We start from the raw sequence: 22,354 nt of genomic DNA, 5'->3' as shown, positions 1-22,354 counted from the left end.
CCTCCAGCCTCCCCCGCCCCGCGGGGGCCGGGGCGGGCCGGCCCCTCTCCCCGCGGCGGGGCTGCGCTCGCTGCCCGCTCGGTGCCCCCGCGGCGGGTCGCGCCTTTGCCCCGCGGGGCGCCCGGCGGGGACCCCGCGCAGCCCCTCTCCTCCCACGCGCGCTCGCGTGTGCGCACAGGGCAGCGCGCCGCGGTGCGACGCTCGCCCGCCTCGTGCGAGGGCAGCCTGTCACGTTTCGTCTCCTCTTCCCTCCCCAGGTGCTGCGGGACTGGTGCTCGCCGAGCCGCCACCGACACATTTCGTCCGTCCCCCCTCCCCTCCTGGAGCTACGCGGCCTCGGCTGCCAAATGCGCGGAGGGGAGAGACTTTGGCTCAAAATCCCCCGATCGTAAATAGAGAGAAAGCGGAAGGAGAGCCACCGCCGAGGAGCCGCGGGAGGAGGGGAGGGGGGCAGCGGCGGTGCTTCTGCCGTAGCCAGGGAGGCTGATGGCGGAGTTTGGCAGCGGTGGCGGCACCGGCGGCGGGGGGCTGCCCTCCTCCCCGGGGCCGCTTCAAGGGAAGGTGGCCTTCAAGGCGGGAGATGGGGAAGGAGGAGGAGGCGGCGGCGGCGGTGGGAGATCCCGCTTTGACAGTGCGGGCAGCCGGGTCTCCAACGGGGACTGTGCACAGCCGGGAGCCGGCGAGGAGCCGGGATCAGCTCCTCCTGCAAGCCCGGAGAGCAGCAGCAAAGAGAAAGGATTTTCCACCACTCAACAACGAGAAGGCAAACCCGGCATCCCCCGGAGGAGCAGCATAATTAAGGTAAGAGCTCTTGCTTCTCCGCATCGGGGTCTTGGGTCTTTCTCTGTGACAGGGGCAGGGAGATGCAGGCGATAGATTTAGCTCACAGAGCCTTGGCTCTAGATGAAAGGACAGGCGGCTTTTTTCTTTCTCTTCTTTTCCTCTCCCCCTGTGGTGAGGAGACTTGATTTTTCCTTTGTCAGAAGTGGACAACAGTGAGAGGATGGCTTTGTGTACATCCATGCCTGGGGTGGAGGACATGGTGCTTTGAGATTTATTAAAGCAGAAGGCTCTAACTCCTCTTAGAAAAGGCGAGAGAAACTAGCTGGATTGTGACCAGACAACATGGGCACCAGCCTGGCAGGGAAAGATGTGAATTGCACAGTATGCTTGTTATTTGGGATGCACCTGTGCAGAGCAATTTTGTGGCACCATTGGCTTGTGTGTGTGACAGGCACACAGCAGGTGATGAGAGATTCAGGATCTCATTGGGCTGGGGGTGGGAGAAGGTAGAATAGGGAACATTCTTCTTGTTAAAAGTGACAGCTCGTTTAGCAGTAGGGTGTGTTGTACTTCAGCTGTAGAAACATCTTTATTTATACTTAGCTCTCCATATTCTGAACGCTAGTGTTTCAGTTTGAAAAGTAGGGGGAGCATCAATGGTAGAATGTAGCTTAGGCAAAGAAGGAGTGGGGTTGGGTTTTTTTAATACAGTTATTTTTACAAGTGAAGTTGTTCTCTTTTCTTGCATCTGCGGTTCCTGAAAGATGTTCTGGGTTGCCTTTCCCAACTCCAGTAAAAAGGTTGAGAGAACATAGAGAAATTCCTCCATTGGTATAATAGCTGTACTAGCTGTAAAATGAAGCACAATTTCAAGTACTTAAGATCCGAGTTTAACCAAGATCACCTAGATGTACATTAAGTTAGATGTTTTCTTAGATATTTATATACTTCCAAAATCAACTGTGGTGGGCTGACCTTGGCTGGGTGCCAGACACCCACCAAAGCCGCTCTATCACTCCCCCCTCAGCTGGACAGGGGAGAGAAGATGGAGAAAAGATAGAATGAAAGGCTTGTGGGTTGAGATAAGGACTAGTAGAGATCCCTCAGCAATATACTTGACGTGGGGCAACTAACGTATTACCAATCAAATCAGAGTAGGACGAGAAATAAACCCAAATTTTAAAAACACCCCCCTTTCACCCTGCCACTCTCCAGCAGTGCAGGGGGACAGGCGATGGGGGTTGCGGTCAGTTGTTTCAGCTTCTCCTTCCTCCTCGGGGGGAGGACTCCTCACACTCTTCCCCTGCTGCATCGTGGGGTTCCTCCCATGGGAGGCAGTCCTCCACGAATTTCTCCAGCGTGAGTTTTTCCCACAGGGTGCAGCTCTTCATGAACTGCTCCTGTGTGGTTCTCCCACAGGGTCACAAGTCTTGCCAGCACGCCTCGTCTGGTGTGGGCTCCTCATTTTCCATGGGTCCACAGGTCCTGCCAGGCACCTGCTCCAGTGTGGGATTCCCACAGGGTCACAGCCTTCTTCAGGCATCTGCCTACTCTGTCATGAGGTCCTCCATGGGCTGCAGGTGGATATTTGCTCCACTGTGAATCTCCATGGGCTGCAGGCTGCCTGTTTCACTGTTGTCTTTACCATGGGCTGCAGGGGAATCGCTGCTCTGGCACCTGGAGCACCTTCTCCTGCTCCTTCTTCACTGACCTTGGTGTCTGCAGAGTTGTTTCTCTTGTATATTGTCCCTTCTCTCTCTGACTGCTATTGCTTCCTCTCCCCCTTCCTAAATCTCTTATCTCAGGACACTACCACGGTCACTAGTGGGGCCAGCCTTGGTCAGCCTGGAGCTGACTGGCATTGGCTTTGTCTGTCACAGGGGAAGACTAGCAGCTTCTCACAGAAGCCCCCCATGTAGCCTCCCTGCTACCAAAATCTTGTCACGGAAACCTAAGACATTCCACCTCTTGCCTCTGTGAATTACGTATTTAAGGATTATCATTAAAATCCATATTCATCACACAGTCTTCACAAACTTCAGTCACATCACCAAAAAAAGAATTCCCCACACCAAAATCAAAACAACACCGTCACAACACCAAACAAAAGGGGACAGTTTGCACACACAGTCCACCCCTTGTCTCTTCACCACAGTTAGAACAGAAATTTCACACAGTCTGTGTTTTACCTGTTACCTCTGTTGTTCTGATGATTGGATGATAGAAAAGCGTGTGGGATTTCAAGACTAGTAGTGTATTGAAAGTTGTGTTACCGTCTCCTGAACCTTGCTATAAAAACGAAGGGGAGGCAAGGGCAGTGAGCAGTGGAACACAGTTGACAGCCTGCACCCACCCTTCCTGTTTGAGCAGTGATGCTGGGCGTGTACGTGTGGTGTGTATGTGTGTGTGTTAAAGAAATTACAACAATGGACAAGGGGCAGCCGAGCTTGGTTTTGGAATGACTTAATATTTGCTGGATTTGCCGGTGATTTTTTTTATAGGTCCGATACTTATTAACACTGCTTTGTTTCCTCTGTGGTAGCCCAAGAAAGGCAGTAGTGTTGTTTGCAGTGTATATCATGCCACTGTACTGCTTTGTAGTGTGTGATTTAATTATACAGCAACCTTCTGCCTCTCTGGGGACCAGGCAAGGTTGCAGAGCCTAGGGATTCATGATATACTAAAATCTAGAAGCATGAGATAAGGAAATAGGTTTTGAATTGCATTTCATGGATACCCGAATCAAGGTTCTTAGTTTCTACAGAAACGGTAGCGCTTTGGAATAAAAAATTGTTCAACTTTTTGCTGTTATTACCAACGAATACCATTTCGCAGATGTGAACAGTAATCTGTTTAGCAGCCAAGAACCGATTACTAAAACTTTGTGTTATCATTTGAATAATTATCACGAGTGGAAAAATGTGACAACATTACGTTTAAAGTTGTGCAGTCCATATTTATTTCAGATATGACTGTTAATACTTCTGGGAAAAATCACTTGTCTTCATATATTCTGAATATTATTCTACCTGCTTAGTTCAGCAGTTCACAGGTGGTTTGAATCCGGTTGTGCTGATGTCTGGTTTTCTTTATGAAACCTTTTGGAACATCTGGCACAGGTAGTAAACCTTAAGATGCTTCTTGCCTGCTCTTACAGTCTGTAAACAGAGAGGAAAAAGTAAAATATATATATTTTTGAAAAATGTTTTAATAATTTATATCAGGAATTTAAAACTGCTCTTAAAGAATATACGGAGTAAGCTCAGGAAACAGGTCTGTTCCATGCAGGTGTAGATTTCATCATTCATGCAAAACATGACATTGTTAGTTGATCCGTAAAATGCACCTTTATGGAAAATCTAATACTTTAAATGTTGTGTCTGCCGATTACTGTGTAGGCTTTTGAGTCTCAAACAAAAAAATTGACATTTGAATAAAGTTCCAGTTCAGATTAAATTCTTATAGAACCACATGTTTGTGCATGAAAATCAGGAGCAGAGATATGTATTTTATTTTGGTTTCAGTCTGTGCTTCCATTGGTTGTCTATTTTCATAACTCTGAGAAAAGCAGTTGCTGCCTTTTTTCCCTTTCCGTTCTTACTTGCAGTCTCTGTTCTGTCTCTTTTTCTGGTAGCTCTATATTTTTTTTTCTGTCTATTTTTATTAATTTTGTGTGCCTTCATCAATTTGTCTTTTTCTTGTTTGGTACAAGATGATATATGAGTTTGAAGTGTCACCTAGGATGATGAGAGGTGGTAGGATTACTATTACTGGAAAAAACTAATACAATCTTCATACATAGTAGTTTCCTTGGCCTTTCACTAATATGTAAACTGTGTTTAGGCTGAAAGGATTAAAGATTGTACTCTTCATTTCTAGTAATTTTTATGGAATAGCCTATTTCATTGCTTGCCTTTGAACCAAATTTGAGGGCTAGGACCTACATATCTGTGTTTATACTTTTTCCCTTTCTATTTTTTACTCTCTGTATTTATGAGATTCTGATTTTTCAGGAGGTGGTAGTGATGATATGTTGTGCGTTCATGGGAGTTAGGCTCTCAGCTTTCTGGTTTGTGAACTAATTTATGTGCCACTTATTTGAATGTAGTGGGTTTTGTGGTCAGTGTTTTGTTTTTCCATAGTGTTTTCCTTGGTGCAACTAGCTATGGATTCCTATTATGCAATTTCCTACAACATTTCCTATAATACTCTGTAAAATTTGTTTACATCTTGCAGTTCAAAGTGGATTTAAGCATCTTGTGAACTTTTCTTAGCTGTTCTGACAGTTGGCAGTGAGCTTGCTTTATTTTTGTGTGAGGTTCCTCCATGCCTCCCTTAAAGAGACTTTGAGGTGGTAGGCATTTGAGAATCTTTAAGGCAGCAAATGACTTGTGGTGTATGGGTATGTTTCCTCAGAGCTGCTTGCTTCCAGGGGTGTCCAGTAAATGCTTACAGAATCTCATGGTTTCTCAAAGCTATAACCCTAGACAGAGAGGAGATCCAGGAGGACAGATATGTCTTTATTAGGAGACAAGTTGCAGTAATAAGATGAGAAGAGAGACACTTAGGAGAGACTGCAGTTATTTAGGAAGACAACACAGAGAAATATGTGGAGAAAGGTGGCTTTGGCATTCTGTGAGCAGGAATGTTTTTATCAACATGTGTGTGGAAGCAAAGTCCGGGGTGTTTGTTTTCATATACCAATGCTGATCTCAGTACCAATAAATTTCTTGACTGATAACTTAAACGAATTTGTATCTCTCTTTTTTATTCTGGGTATAAAGTCAAGCTTTCATTTTGGAAAGTCATGCACTTGCTGAACATTGTCAACTCCTAAGTTTCAAAGTCTGTGAGAAGAGAGCAGCCAAATTTAGCAGATCTTCAAGGGTTTAATTTGCAGCAGAGCTTTGCTTTTAAAACTAAACGTGCTTATGTCTGTGTCTTTCTATCACATACAGCATATACATCAAGATCTTTTTTTTTCTTGTAATGCCAGTCTGTTACTATCTTGTTCAATCTTCTGTGATCTTTAGTTCATACTGTATACCTGTTTGTATCAGGTGTACAAAATGTGAAATATGGAGAATGTTAGTCAGTGTTTTCTACCGCTATGATTGTTTTAAAGGCTTTAACAGAAAGCCTTTTGTGTTCATGGCAAACTCTAAAGTAGCATTTTCAGTAGATTTAGGTTCTCTGCAGTCCTAAATTACCTTAGCCACAATGACATGTCTGCAAGTCTTTTTGGAGGCCCAGGAATAGATCATACATATTTGGCTTTGGAAGTTTAAAGTATATGAAATTACCTGATTTTCAGTCATCTTTCATATTGCAAATATTACTGCGGGGAGATTTTTTTAATGTATTTGTATGTGCATGCATTTAAACCCAAGTAACTCTATACTTTGTCACACATTTGCAAGTAAGCTTGATTGAGCAGTCATACTCCCAAAGGTGCTAAGGCTCTTTAAGTTCAAAGAAAACAGCCATAGAGAAGAAAAAAGGAGAGAACTAACACGCATTTTGTTTCCTCATGCTCTTTCCCCTTGGAAACAGAATGCTACATTCTCATCTGAATTCCTAGTTAACAAGATCTGTGCTTGTGAATGTGCCAACAGTGAAAGGTATTTTGCCCAGAGCACATGTGCTAATTGACACCAAAATTGATAGCACAAAAAAAAAAGCATATATTTAGGAAAGGAGATTGTGATAGTTGAGCTGTCCCTACATCTGACCTTGGACAGCTATTCAACCAGACAGCCAAAGCAGGTTTTTCTGGATGTGTTTTTGTCTGTTTCTTAGTTTTCTCTTGTTGATTTGTTGTAGATCTGTCTCATCTCTGTGGTTTGTCAGATAGTATGAGAGACCTGAATAGCTGACTGCAGCTCCATGAATCCTGGAGGTTTCTTTTAGAGGATGCTGTCTCTGTGATTTGTTGGACTCTTAGCTACACTGTAGAAGATGACCAGCACCTATCTGCATTTGTAGTCATTCTCCTTTGTCCTCTACCTACTGATTGTGTACTGGCTTCCTAATTTTTAAAAATATAATCTATATTTTAAAAGAATACTTAACACCAAAACAATCCTAAATTATATCTTCTGTGATACAAAAGCTGTAAACCTTAGGTATTTGCATAGAGTATCATGTATATACATTACACAGAGGTATCAGGCAGTTTACTACTTGTTAACAGAGACACTGAACTGAGATGTGTGATGGCCACTGAGTGGGTATGTTGTGCATTGCATTTGGTATATATTTTTATTTGCATTAGCAGTTCATGCGGACTGCAGTAATCAGAGTTTCATTTGAATATATGTAACACAAAAAAAATAAAAAGGTGTTTGTAGAAATCGTATACATGTGGATACTCGCTTTATGCAAGTTCAGTGTGTAATTTAGTTAGCTTATGTACTATAGCCCACGAAGATAAAGTATTTTTTCCAAAAGCTGACTTGGAGCAGGAGCTTAATTTGGATGAATTTAGCTTTTCTGACTTCTCTTCTGGAAGAGCTTATCTGTCTATTTCTGTTGACTGAGTAGAAGCTTGGCTAGTGTGAATTATAGCAACTCCTTCACCCCCTGCTCCCACAAAACCTTAGACTATCCACAAAACATGTTCAGTCTGTTCCGTGGTGAAAAATTATTTAATGGCATTTAAGGTCATTATGAATACTTGATGAGTTTTTTACTTATGTCTGTTATCAGATCAAAGATACGACTATTAGATTACCGTATTTTTAAACTAGGAATTAGAGCAGTGGTCTCCTGTTCATGGCTCACAAATAATACATTGCTCCCATGATTTGATTGCATTCATGGAAAATTAAAAGAGATTTAAACATAGACTGACAGGACAAGTTAATTGTGTAGTTTCCCAGCCTTTGCTGGTCCATGGGTGATATTGCCATCAACTTTTGTATTGGTTGCATTGACTCTATTAGGAAAAACCCTTAAATAAAATTTGCCAGTTGTCAATCTTTAAGGGCCAAATTAAGTTGAAATACATATTATAATACTAGTACATGGATTCTAAATTATTTGTCTTTGCATACCAATGTGGGATTGTGCTCAAAATTCAGAAATCTAAATATAAACAGACTAGCAGGTAGATTTTGGGGGAGGAAAGGTGTATAGTAATTTATGTTTAATATGCACAGACAAGAGGAAAATATGAGAAAAGTCAGCAACATATATGCATTGAAGAATATTAAGAAATAGGGCTGGAAGAGACCTCAAGAGGTCAGTCTACTCTGCTCCGCTGCTCTGCTCCAGGATCAACTGTTAATATATTTTAGTATGATGCTCTTTGTCTTTTAATCACCTTTTGTTTGTGATCCTTCTATGCACCTGGCTGATTGTTCCTCTTTGCAATGGGCAAAAGCAATCATCTGCACAGAGTTTAAAAGCTTGTACTTGTCCTATTAACAGCATTCTAATTATTTCAGATTATATCTTCAATTTGTCAGGTTCTTTCTTATTTTAACTTACTTTCTAACATGCCGTCAGCTCTTCCACCTTCAGGTAAACATGCGGTTTTAACTATGCTCTCATTTCCATTGTCGTGATACATGCATTTTTTCTTTTTTTGTTAAGTGATTGTAGACTATGGATTTTAAATACAAGATCAAATTCTATACTCCATAGTTAAAATAAAAATCAATTATTTATAATCTTTACCACCTGTAAATTGGGCAATATGATGTTGCAGAATCGAGTTCAGAAATATAATTTATGAGAAAATATTGTTTCTTCTAACTATTTTAAAATAATTGTAAATACAATTTTATAATATTATCACTGGATTGCAGCATTGGCGTAAAAAGGGTCCTTTCAAAGGGGATGGTTTGTTTGTCTTTAAGGAGAGTAAGCAGTAAGTGACCTCTTTCCCTGTTTTGCAGCTGGGTTTATAAAGACTATTGTTACTGGTTTACAGTTGATTTTCACATCTGGCATGCCATTTAGACATGGGGTAGTGCCATTGTTGTACTTAATTCTCCCTGTTTTAGGAGATTATGCATGAAGCAATCCTTTGGAAGAATATGTTACCTATCCTCTTGACTGAAGTACATCTCTTAATATGTATACAACTAGTTTAATTTCTAAAGATGTCTATATAGGCTCATCTGTCCCTTACTTCTGAATAGGAACATCCCTGAGTTCACTCACCTGTTCCCTCCTAGGCACTGACCTCGCAGAACACCAGTGTTCAAGGCAGTGAAGAATGCAATATGGCATGTGACTGGAAATCAGCAGTATCGAGGCTCACAGTGTTAACTGGTGCAGCCTTGGGAAAGTAAAATATCCGTGATTCATTTCTGCCTCTCCTGGGATTCCTTTTAATGTCATTTGACCCCTTGGAATAACTAATAAAATATCCCTGAGCACTTCAGCTTGTATACCATGTTCAGGGATCTTTTCAGATCCCAAACATTCATGTTCTGGAAATAAGTGCAGGCAGACAGGATGTGTCTTCAAACAAACAAACAAACCAACCCTTTTTCAGAATGGCAGCTGACAGCTTTATAAAATGAAAACTAAAATATAACAAGATCTTGAGGCGGACTTCAACATTCACTGTACAAAATATTTACTATAATAAAAGAAACTTATTTGTGTGCTTTATTTTGGTTTAAGAAATGGGTACCTTACAAATATATAGCAGATAATTGATATTATGTGTATTAGTGTCATGACTGCCCTAATACCTTTGCTAAAATTGGTGAAAATGATTTGATATTTTCTCTCAATTATGAGATAATCAGTATTGCAGAAGAAAAAGAACTGCTGCTTTTTTGGTAGAAAACACTTCCACAGAATTTTCAAGATCTCTTTATGGTTAAGCTTCTGTGATTCTAACTTTTTTTCCCCCCTATTTTCTTATCTCTTTTTTCCTTTCTTACCAGCATTATTATTTTGTTTTCACTAAAAAAAAGCAGAGCCTTTTTGTGCTTTGATGTGTTAACATCCATGTATGTGAACATATCCCCATCCTTTACTGCCCTTTTTAGTGTAGGATAGGAGAGGAAGAATGACTGTGAAATTCTGCAGCAGCAGAACAGTCTGCATGGGTTTTGTTAAGCATCTCTTGTGATAGAAAATCCTGGATGCTTTATATATTTCATTACCTTGTCCATGGTGACAAAAGTGTTTGACATTGTCTGTCAACTGTTTACTCTAAACTACAGTCCTTAAATAAAGTGTAGATGGCTGCTTATTTAAAATATATAAACTAATTTAATTGTTTAATTCTTTGTATTATCATAATGTAACATGGACCTAAAAGGACAGGAATTCAGCTTGCTGTCAAACTTTTGTTTAGATTTTTTTTCCTGTTGTTGGTGTTTTTAGGATAGGCAGTTGTTTATTGATTTTAGCTGACTCCTGTAAATGGTACAGGAAAAGGCAAGAGAGCAACTTTTTAAACTCTACCATTCTTTTTCCTTTAGTAAATTAGAAGCAGAATGAATATCTTTCATGTACATATTGTAGGAAAAGTCTGAGTTGCCGAAATAATACTTACATTCATTGCACTATTCACTTGCTTACAAATACCTACATTTTTGCTATATAAGGTGGGAAGAAAGTATTAGTTGGAAATAAACTGCTTCAGGAAATAGCTTGAATTAACTGAAACGTACTTTGTTGTTTTCAGAGAATGGTCACTAAATAATTTTTTTTTTTAGATACGTTGATAGCAGTTTGTTGCAAAAAGCATTTCCAGTGTAAGTCCTAGAGTTCAAGACTAATATTTATGTGAAATAGTACTCTGTTTAGTCATGGCACGTTACTACCACATAGTGGAGAAAGCTAGAGCAGACATAAGTAGTTTGAGTCCGTGTAATTTTATGTTTTTCTTTCTTTTGAAGAGCCCTCAAGAGCATTATATAGCTTATTGGATGTACTTCATTTATTGAACCCAACTCTCCTTTAATTTCTCTTTGTTCTTCCCAGTTGTAGTAGTTGCAGTGATGAGTTTCACAAGCATTGTTTGAGGCTGACATTTTTCAGCTTTATTTGTTCATCATCTTAAATAGCATGTACCTTGTGCCTCATGCTTGGTCCTTCTTCAGCGAGTGGCTGGCCTGATCTGGAATCAGGCATTGAGTGCGAAGGCATTGAGTGCTTCTTGCTGTGAGTCTTATCTTTTTGTATTTTGTAGATTTAGAAGTAGTATGCTGTGGAAGAATTCATAAGTTTTTCACTATCCTACTCAGCTTGGTTCAGGTTTGTGTCACCTTGTCTGTTGTGTCCACCTGCCTGTTCCCTCCATCTCTGGTCTCTCCCCATCCCTCACACAGCTTGGCCTTTTTGCTTCAGCAGTAACAGACTGATCATACCCTGCTTTTCTTCTGTAACAGCTGGTGAAGATCCTTCTCTTTCCAGCAAAGTGCTGGAGCAGAACTCTGTGTGCTCTGTGCAGCACTGCAATAGTTCGTGTCTGCTTGTGAATCCTCAAAAAGGAGTGGCGAACAGGGAATGACAGATTCCAGTGTAAGGCTGTCATCCTTCACAGGGGGTTTAAGTCCCACAGGGACTGGGCTTGAACCTATCTATGATGAAGGCTGACTGCACAGCTTGGGGTAGATGCATCTATTTCTCCTAGTCTTCAAAGCTTCCAGTCCTTGTGAATTTAAGAATGGTTGCCAGGGTCAGGCCAAAAAGTCCATTTTGCTCATTACGTTGCCTCCAACAGGAAGAATAAAAAAAGCCTCCTTTTCTGGCATCTGCTTCCATCTTTAAGTGATCTGAAGCTAAGATGTCTTTATGTTTAAGCCTTAAGGGTTTTTTTCCCCCTGTTAATTATGAAAGGCCAGTTTGACTTTTGGAAGCGTTTCTCCACTGTAACATCCTAGGGCAGTTTCAGCTATGAGTTCTGTGAAGAAGTCCTTTTTGTTGCCTTGTTTTACCTGGCAGCCACTTACTTGTTCACTGTTATCCCCTGGTTCTTGTGTTAGAAGAACACTCTTTGCACAGATTAGTTGAAAGGTGTTCTTTGCATTTGCTTTATATAATTTTTTTTTCTGGCTAAAGAATCTTGATTTATTTAGTTGCTCCACCTATTGAAGTTTTTCTTTGCATTTTTCACTCTGGTGCCCTTTTTTTTTTTTTTCCCCTCACTTTTATTAATTTTTTGCAGTGCAGGACTAAAATGTTATTCCAAATGTGTGCCAGTCAAATGTGTAAGTTCACTGTGGCATAATGAAGGTTTAGCAATATTGCGATACTAAGTTGGACTGTAATTTATTTATTTTTAGTGTTGTCATCATCAAAGATTTAAATGGTATCGCTGTCACTATCTGGCAATGGAACAGTGCTTTTAAAACCTTTTGCTGAATATTTAAAACCTTCTTTATGAAGAACTGTGTAAGAATGGCTATGCTAGCCATGATACTTGGTGTTGGAAGTGGCTGCCATTAACATCTTTGCAGGAGATGGGAGTTCTGTTACAGTCTTTTAATGTGTTATAATGTCTTTTTGTGGTGCTGGTGACACAAAGCATTGCTGATTGGCACATCTAACTTCCAGCTGAGTATTTGTTTGCCCAGAATAAAATGGCATGGACATTGCATACAGCTGAAAAATATTTCAGTAATAAAAGTGATTTCATTTTATATTAAGCTTTACATAGGAAGGATCTTGGTTGTGTATTACAATCTGATAGTATTTTGGATGTCATAGATTTCTGAATTTTAAGGTTCTCGTAGAACACTCACGTTAATGGATTATTTTATTTCATCTTTGATTTCTTTTGCTTTTATAATGTGTGAGGCTCTTCAGGACACCTGTGTCAGAGTCCAGAAGAGCAAGAAGGTATTTCTAGTCTTTAGGAAACCCATACAAAGTATAGCAATCAGATTAGCTTCCTGAAAATAGAACAATATGTAATACTTCACCCCAGAGAATTATTTGTCTGAGGATTAAGAGATTATTAAATAGTTGCATTGCAGTAAGCAATGAATGACAAAAATAACAAGATGTTTGTGTCCCAAATCGTTAACAATGCAGTTGTACAAACCTTCCTCTTTTTACTTGCTTAGAAGACTTTGGTAACAAACTTCTAGAAGTCCTTTCAAGACAATGTAAACTGTATTGGTATTCATCCAGTCAGCTGATCATGCAGTTAAAAATTCTTACAGTGCTGTTGTTGACAGACAAAACTTCAGGAAAAAAAAGATCGAGGCCTCATGTCAAAGCTCTCAATTTGTTATACTAGAAAGGATAAAAAAAGTTCTGTATTATTTCAGGCCAACAAGTTGGCAGGGATTTAAATCTGAGTCCACAGTTTCTGAAACCAGAGGCTTGAGAATGCTAGCAGGTTTCAGGGCTGGTAATGAAGGGGAAATACGATGATTTCACTGACAGCTGAGATATAAATCATAGTCACAATGTTTAAAGGAGTTACTTGGAAAATGTAGAATTCCATATGATAAAAAAAGAAAGAGATATGTTAAGTGTTGGTGTTGCATATGTTCCTCGTTGCTAAGTAGCAGGGTGGGTTTTGAAAGCTGGTGAAAAAATAATAGATTGTTGGTTGTAGTTCAGGATGAGTTTTATGACAAGAATAATGTGACTGAATGAGGCAAAATATTTTTGAGTCCTTTACCTACAACTTCGGTAGCTCATAGAGGATTCAGCACAGAATAGCATTGTGGAAAGATACACTTAATGGTATTTTGTGATGGTGTTTTCTTTTTTCTTTCTGGAATACCAGTGGCTTTCTTGCTGTAAAGTGTCTTGGGAGATCTTACTGTGAGAGGTAGTTGTTGAGCAGCAGCAAAATCCTTCTGTGACTTGTCAAATCATCTTCTTGCAACATGACAGTGGGTGAAATGAATGTGACGCTTCTTAACCCTCTTTCTGGAAATACGATTCTTTTAATGATGGTTCTTAAGTTTATAAGATTTCTTTTTTAGTATAGACAGAATAAAATTTTGGGTCTAATGTATTTTTCTTTTGTTTCTACCCTGCTTTTAATAAAAGTCATGGTCATCCCAGAGAGTAAGCTTGTAGTAGGGAAGACAAATAAGACTGCTGTTCTGGCACCTGCTACATTGAGGGAAGGGAGAGAGGCAACACTTTAGAGAAAATAAAATGTTTGAAGCTCTGTCTTACATTACACTACTGCTAAGAAACATTGTCATCCACTGTCTGTGGTCATTCTGTGCATTACATTAGCTGCAGTTCTGTGAGGCAAAAATTGTGCCCCTTGAAACTTCTCTGTTTCCATCTCTGCTGTTTTTGTAGTTTGCCAAGTCATTACTTGTTTTTAAATGAGCAATGAAAAGCCATTTCTTTCTACCTCCAGGAAATCTTTGTTTTAATGTAATTTTTTTACTGTAAAACATAATAAGAAATGTTCTAAAATTCTAAGAGACTTTGAACCAAACTGTTACTGAAAAATGTAATTATCTCACATTATACATTTTCTTTCTATGGTCACAATAACTGATTGGGAGGAGGTGACACCTGCTAGAATTTTCTAACCCTATTTTGCTTACATGTAAGAATTTAGGGGGAAAAAAAGACTTTTTAAGCTGTAACTTGAAATCAATTCCAGAGTTTATGGGCATCTTTTCTCCAATTCCTTGACCAAATCATTTTGAGATTCTTTACTAAAGATAGTTATTATTCTCAACTTTTCACAATTTGTTTTCCTTCAGTTATTGCATAATTTATTAGGGCTGAGACATTTGTTTTTCACTTGTATATCATAGAGAAACAAGGTCTCAGAAATCAATGTAAAGGGCAGAACGGCGATTAAGAAGATCTTCTCTAACAAATAATTTGGAAATAAATGTGGCAGTTTTTCAAATAGAGGACATGAGCAAATGATGCAAAAAGCTGTCTTTTAAGGTGGCATCACATAACTCCTTCACTCTTAAATCTGTCCACATTACCTTTTTTGTTTGTTTGTTTGGGTTTTTTTCTTTTTATGTGTTAGACTGGGAGAGTCTCTTCTCTGACCTTGCTGTTATGTGAGTTCCAGTAGTTGACCTGTGTTGATATCTAAGAACAATAAGAAGAACAAAGTCATTTATTTTTCTCTACTATATCATTGAATCAGAACTGTAGTTTTTCATGATATTTGTTCCTGATTCGTAGGATTTATTGGAAGAGCCAGATGTGGGAATAAAACAGAATTCTATTTGCATTTAAAATTGTCAATATAAACTTAAAAGCAGAGATATTTAAAGTATTCTTCATTGAATTTGAAACTAATTAAAATAGTAGTTCTCTTTCAGGTTTGTTTTGTGGCTTGGAGATTATTAAGTATGTAGGAAGAGAATATTGTGTTGCTGTGGGGTTTGAAATGGGCCACACCAGCTTCTGGTCCATAATGATACCAGTTTACACGTAACAAAGCAGGTCAGAACATTAAAGGAGAGTGGATATTTAAAGGGAAGAGGGAGAGTTACAGAATATTGAAGTTGCACATCTCTTGTTCTCTGGTTCTTTTAAATTTAATTTTCCTTTACACTTTCATGCAACCAAGGATAAAGGAAATGGAAAATATCTCAAAACTATGTTTGAGCTACAAGGAGGAATGGTTTTAAAGTAAAAGAGGAGAGATTTAGATTAGATGTTAGGAAGAAATTCTTGACTCAGCGGGTAGGGAGACACTGGAACACGTTGCCCACAGAAGTTGTCGATGCCCCGTCCCTGAAGTGTTCAAGGCCAGTCTGGATGGGGCTTTGAGAAGCCTGGTCTAGTGTGTGGCATCCCTGCCTGTGGGTGTGTGTGGGGGAGGGCTTGGAACTAGATGATCTTTAAGGCCCCTTCCAACCTAAGTCATTCTGTGATTATATATTCCTCTTCTCTTGGGGCCATCCACAAAGGTGCTGGTAGGATCCTTGCCATGAGCTAAAGTAGCTTCGTGAGTTGTTGCAAAGGCTCTGTATGTAAGTTCCTCAGTAAAACTCGCTTCCATTTAGCTGGCATTCCTGTTGGAAAAAAAGATGAGTTTGGAAGCTCTTAAACTGGTAGTCATGAGCTGTTCTGTTCAGTCGTGTGCTGTAGGCAAGCATGGTGGTGCAACAACCTCCATAATTTGAAGTGGATTAGAGACTTAAAAACTGGAATATAAATTAAAGCGAAACACACAAATAAACAAATTCTTAAATACACCTCTTCTTAAGGTTTATGAAGTCTTCTGTTAAGAATGGCCTTTCTGCATCTAGGCCATCATGCTATCTCCAGTGGACATGCAGAAGAGTGCTTGAGTGCAGGCTCTGAGAAGCATGCAAGGAAGGCAAAGCTGAAGGTCAAGGCAAAGGATGAACAAGAGGACAGAATAAACTTGTGTGTGTACCCCCTAAATAAGTACTAGATGGTGAAAATCTGCTCAAAAAATACTGGAAATGGAGTTGCATGGCTTTGCAAAGGATGAACTCATAACTGAAAAAGACAACGCAGTGCTGGATGTCCAGGCTGTCCTGTCCCTGATCCACAAGCTCTGTCTGGATTCTAGCACAGGGAAGGACAAGGTACCAAAGTACCACATTGGATCCCCTCTGGCAACCCAGGTGCTTCACAGCAAGGTCACCTGGGGGATACGGTCATGCTGGGGGCCAGTGCAGCCATTGCTGCTGCCTTTGCCTCCTGGGCTGCTTTGTCCTTGAGCTCTTGGCTGCAGCCAAGGCTGCCAGCATAGGGAGGCTGGATGGGAGCTGCAGCAAGGCAGCTTTGTGAAGCCAAGCATCCAGCTGTGCAGCCTCTCTGGAGTTTGAGAGACCTCAGGGAGGTGCCCGGGTGCTGTAACAGCCTCTCAAGCTCCGCAGCGCATGGAAGCAAGGACAGCAGCCCCCATTTTCTCAGAAACCTCAGTGTGCAGGAAGGAGGAGACAGGCAGTGAAGTGCTTTTACTTCAATAATAGAAGTTCACTCCTTCCCCCTGCCCTGCTTTTTGCAGAGAGAAATGCAACGATGAACTAACATGTATCATTATGCCTCAATACTAACCTAATATTTTTCAGTGACCTATTGCTCGAGGATTCTCTGAGTCAGAGGTGGTGTTCTCATATTTAGTATCTACATCTAAAGGACAGGTTTTGCACCCATTATTTTTTCCCAATTTCTTTATGAACCCTGTGCACATCCCGTGGCTCAGAGTTCTGTAGCTTGAAGGTGCTGATAAGAAAAAGATACTGGCTCCTCTTTATTTTGACTCTGCTACCTGCTAGTTTAATTTGATGTCTCCTTAACTTTTTTTATGGGGTGAGATGGTGAGAAATAATTCATACTTTTTGATTTGTATTCTGATGTCATGTTTGTTCTCCTATAAAGTAATCATGTGTGATGTCTAGCTTAAAAGATTTCTTGGAATCTTGTTTTAAACATAATATCTATCCAGTTTACTTGGAAAAAATGGAAGTCTGTTGTTAATAACGTGCTGTGTCCCTCAGCCTCTTCTTCCTCAGTCTGTGAAAGTAGATTGGCCACACCTGGAATCCCAGTGCATAGGGATCATCTGATATGTTTTGGCAGAGTTAGTTTATCTGATTTAACTGTAAGCCACCTTTCACAGGTTGTTTTGACTTCATGAACTTGTGTGTTGGCAGTAATTTCCCACTTGTAGTTTTCATTACCTGGAGTTTCTGAAATATCTGTCACATCAACATCCTCATTTAAAGTTTGGCTTTCATGTTTCTGTTTTGTTTCTCTGCATTATTAAACGTATCTGTTTTATCTCTGTCACTATTGAAGTGTAGTCCCTATACAGTGTGACTGTAATTCTTCCACAAAGGATTCATAATCTTAAACTGTGAGCTATTGAATCCTTCACGGCTTTTCTCAGCTATTAAATTTAAAAGGTCAAAAAAAGTATTGAATTAAATCACTGACACTGTTCTTTAATGGTTTGGATGAAGCCTTCTTCCAGCATGTGCTCACTCTGTTTCTTCTAGTTTTGGTAAATATGCTTGGAATTATTCTTCCCAGAATTAGCCTCTCTAGGGAGATAAAAGCTGTATATTCTTTTATTTATTCTGCATCCCTTCCATTCACCTCTTTTACCCATGTAAGAAAAAACCCCTTATTATTTCTGAAAATGTTTGGAATGATTTGATGACTTCTGTGTGTGGGAGAGAGGAAGGTTATTTTCTTCATTCTTGTTGCCTTTTTCTCTTTTCAAGGAGTTCAAGCTGGCCTTTTGTTAACAGAAATTGCTTGCTGCTTGAATCCTTTAACAAAGTTCTTGCATTGAAGTTAAGATACCTGTGGCAGTCTCATCATGGGCACTGAAATTACTCCTCCTTGCTCAGCAGAGATGGGAAATTGTGGTGTGTATGAGAGACGAAAATGAACAGAAAACTGTTCTGTGGTTGCTTGTAGTGTTTAGTAATATACTGATGGGAATTTATAAAATCCGGTCAAATCTGAAGGGTCCTTAGCAGGTCACTGTGAATCATTTGGAACTGGAGAATATTCTGCAGATGTAAAAATGACAGTTCTCAGTGTTCATCCCTAAAAGCTGAGGCTACAAGAGATTTCTTCCACAGCCCCTGATTCGAATTCAAGCTTTATTGCTGCCATGTACTTACTACTGATTGAAAGAAAGAAAAGATAAAACTACTTGTATTATTCCATGCTATTTTAAAAAAGTATTTTTTATTTTTAAGTGTAGATTCAAGTTAGAACATAGAATTAAATACAAATCCCAAAATCTTAAGGAAGATGACCTATAAAGCTGGTTGCTTATAATGACAGTTTCTGCCTGGAGGATTCCCAGGAATTGTAGTTTTGTTTTCAAGTGAGAATTCTTTTGTTACTTTTGATACTAGTTGGAGGCTTTGAACTCCAGTCTCTGTCAAGACCTTTGGGAGAAATCTCTTTTTCTCCCAAGGGAAATATGGAGAATGAATAGTTCCTCAGAAGATTGTTGGACACATTTTCTGTCTAGAGTACTAGAAACCACAGATAGTTTCTAAGTAGAATCTAGAAAAAACAATCTGAACTGTGACTGGTTAGATTAAACAAATGGCAGTTTCTGGGGCACTGAGAAAAAATTTGGAAATGCTTTGGCAACAGTGGGTAAAACAACTCTTTCTAACTTAAGATTCTAAAATTTTTTCTGTGATTTATAGAAGTGTCTAAGGTTTAGTATCAAAAGTAATGAGAATACAACCCCAAAAGAAATTGAATTGGTAAGTTTTCTTAGTACGTACTTAACCCATTTTATCACTTGCTCTGCAGCATTTTTCCTGGCTGCTTTTTCTTCATATTTTTTTCCTCTATATACTGGTATTTTAAACACAATGAGGACAGCATTATTAATCCCTTAAGATTAATAATCCCGTTATTAAGACGGTGCTGCTGCTGAGCCTTTTTAGCAGAAAATGGGTTTGGAAATGATCTTTAACTTGTCATGTGTAGTGGGTTGGTTGACCTTGGAAATGAGTCAAGCACCCACACGGCTGTTTACTTGCTGCCCCTCCCACAGCCAGAGCAGAGAGTAGGAACAGCAAAGGCAAGAAAACTCTTTGTTCAAGATAAAGACAGTTTAATAAGTGAGGGAAAGAGGAAAGAAAAACAAGTGATGCTAAGGAAATCACTCCCACAAGCAGCTTGGTGGCTCCCAAGCCACCAAGGTGGCAAAAGTCACCTTGGAAGACAGACCCTTCCTTTCTTCTGAGTTTTATTGCTGAGCATGATGTTTTACAGTATATATATGACCAATCCAGGGTCTTTGTTCTGGCTCTTTTCCCTCCCAGCTTCTTGTCCACCTCTAGCCCATTTGCTGGACTGGGGCCACAGTGAGGGGGTGAAAAAAGAGACTGAACACTATCAAGCACTATCCAGCAGCAGCCAAAACATTGGTGTGTGATCCACACCCTTTTAATCACAAATTCAAAACACAGCTCCATAGAGGTTGCTGTGAAGACAATTAACTCGATCTCAGCCAGAACATGGTTTTCCATGTCCCAAGGTATCAGAGTAATACAGTTCTCCCAAATAAGTAAACATCTATATAGTCTCTTCTCCAAAATACATACATGTATGTATGGTCTGGAGTTTCTTTGTGTGTGTATTTCACGTTGGTACATACTGATGTCTTTTAAATAACCCACTTCTTGTGATTTGACTTTGATGAATGTAGGAAATATGATAGATTTGTGATCAGAAAACTTGTGTGCAGCTAGTATGGCTTTGAAAAGTGATAGCCTTTAAATGCTTAACAGGTCTTCAGAGTACTTAATTTTTTAAGTATTACATACATTAATTTAAAATTTGGCTCAATCTGTTGTAGAGATTGAATCATTGCAAAGCTGGCATGGCATGCAGGCCATCAAGGCTGGCCTTAAAACTGCTCTGTCTTCAAATGTCTTTGGCTGCTACTAATACCCTTTTCTCTCTCTTCTGAAATCATACAGGCATCTTCCTGTCACTTTGCCAGTTGAAGAGAGTGGTGTTAATAAAAAAATCTTAAGGCTATCATGTAATTCTAGTCTTAACAAGTAAAAAAGACAGATGCAGGTCATTTGGAAAAGGGTGTAATTTCACTCAGTTCCAGAGAGCTAAAATCTTCATAGATTTTCAAAGTACTAATTTTAACATTTGTAACAAGGGAGGATTGATCAATTCTACTTTTCATTTCACAATCTACCCAGTGCATCAAACTTCCTTATAATTTCAGAAATTGTATGTCAGTTTTTAGGAATAATCTAGTACATATAAGTCAAAAAGTCAGATAAGATAGTATTTTAATAACATTGTAAACAGTTAATTGCTTCTGAACTGTAAAAGCCTTGTCTTGAATTCAAGGGAAAAGTGGTCTGGCTTGTAATCTGAAGTATTTATATTTGGGAAAAGGAACTTTGTGTGTACATAAAAACTCTTACACAGAAATGTAGGCAAATGATCACAGTTATTGTTCCATTGTTCAGACTGATTTATTTCCTTTATTATACAGGTCAGTATCTTAGCAGGAGTTAGAGAAATCGGTTCTGGATTTTTTTAATCACCTATTCTTCTTTTTCTATGTGGGTATTTACAACAGAACCTTAAGTTAACTGCTCTTGAAATCTCTTGTGTATTTTTATTTGTATAAAAGCTTGGTTTAGATGGTTGACTTATTATAACTTATAGATAAAACTTAAAGATGTTATCTTTGTGTAAACAAAACTATTGATTTTTTTTGTTCTCTTAGGTGTTCCTCAGATTATATGTAGGGTTTTTAAAAAGTAAAGTATTATATACTTACAGAAAATGCAAAGCTTGACTTGAAGTGTTTTCCTGTAACTAACTACATTGGCACAAATAGGTGCAATTTTATGCATGAATAGTTTTGAATTAAATGAGAGATACACCAAGTGCTAAATTAGCATTAATTGAATTGGCATATATCTATTACTACTTTCTGATGTAACCATCAGAATATTTCTAGCTAAAGTGCTCTTTGGTTGACATGTGAATATATATTGTACATTCTCAGACTAATGTTTCTTCGAATATTTTACAAAACAAGGCAGTGTTAATTTTACATCTGTATTGTTACAAAGCTCAGTATGTGAGAGCCTTTAGTATCTTAGGCCCTTCTTGTGGTTTTGTGCAACACTAAAGGAGGAATAGGGAAGCCCTTTTGCCTGAACCTGCGCGTTGGTTTACTGTGCGGTGTTCTAGCTTTGCATGCAGCAGCTGAACAGGCTGGCAGACGGGTCATCAGAAGGCTTGAGAACCAGACAGACGGGAAGGCAGCCGTAGACTGAACTGTTACTGATGGAAAAATACATTCCCGAGCTTGCCGTCTGAGTCTATCACTGCCAAAAATATCTGTGAATAGTCTGTCTGAAACATTAAGGGGAAAGGTTAAAAGAAGCACAGTATTAATACTACAAACAGGAGGAAGCAATGCCAAGACAGTGGTGGATTTATCCTCTGGCCAGTTTTCTTTCGAGCTGCAGTAGTGGTAGAAGGACAGAGTGTGAGTTGCAGACTGTGTTTCTTCACACCACATAGAAGTTGCAGAGAAAGTGTAGCTGTGCTTACGCCCACTATCTAAGAAGTTTTTGATCAACTGTTGCCTAAAATGCCAAATAGTTGCTTTTTTTTGTTTTGGGCATTTTTTAAATAAAGTTTGTTAGTCTTAGTAAGGCATATTTGTTCTACTAAACTTGCTGTCTTCAAACTAGAGGGAGAAACTGCTCTTGTTTTAAGGTTTAGGAATGGAAGAGTACTAGAATGTTAATATTGGAATAAGGATATTGTACTATTAAAAACAGTAGTTTGAAGTGGGTATTTTTATAGTTTTTTTGCTTGGCAGTTTTACACTCACACCTTAATTGTTGTAATTAACATATAAAACTTGCCAAAGTTAAGCAGAATATAGGAAGAGCATACGTCTTAGTTAGCATCCATTTAAAAGCTGGGGAATAGTGATGGGGAAAAAAGTCCTTTGCAGAATCTAATACTGGATTTAGTACTGATATCTGTTACTGTGTTTCTAGTCCTGCAATATGAAATACATTTTTTTATAATGCTTTAAAGCTTAAGAAAAGATGATGTTTAATAGATGAAGGTAGAAAGGATATGTGAGATGTTGTCAAGTGTTAAACAGCCAGTTGGCCTTTTT

At 39.3% G+C, this 22,354-nt stretch overlaps 1 protein-coding gene across 1 annotated transcript in view; it reads left to right on the top strand.

Moving 5' to 3' along the window:
* The window catches only part of PLCL2 (phospholipase C like 2), a 99,194-nt gene that overhangs the window by 755 nt on the left and 76,085 nt on the right, over positions 1 to 22,354 (top strand). The window contains 1 exon segment of the mRNA XM_032685566.1: positions 258 to 801. Coding sequence (XP_032541457.1) covers positions 487 to 801 — 315 coding nt within the window. The 5' untranslated portion in view covers positions 258 to 486.

This window comes from Chiroxiphia lanceolata, chromosome 1 (assembly GCF_009829145.1).
Source record: "Chiroxiphia lanceolata isolate bChiLan1 chromosome 1, bChiLan1.pri, whole genome shotgun sequence".
Lineage (NCBI taxonomy): Eukaryota > Metazoa > Chordata > Aves > Passeriformes > Pipridae > Chiroxiphia > Chiroxiphia lanceolata.
Note: the sequence above shows the minus strand (reverse complement) of the source record. Positions and strands in the feature narration are given on the sequence as shown.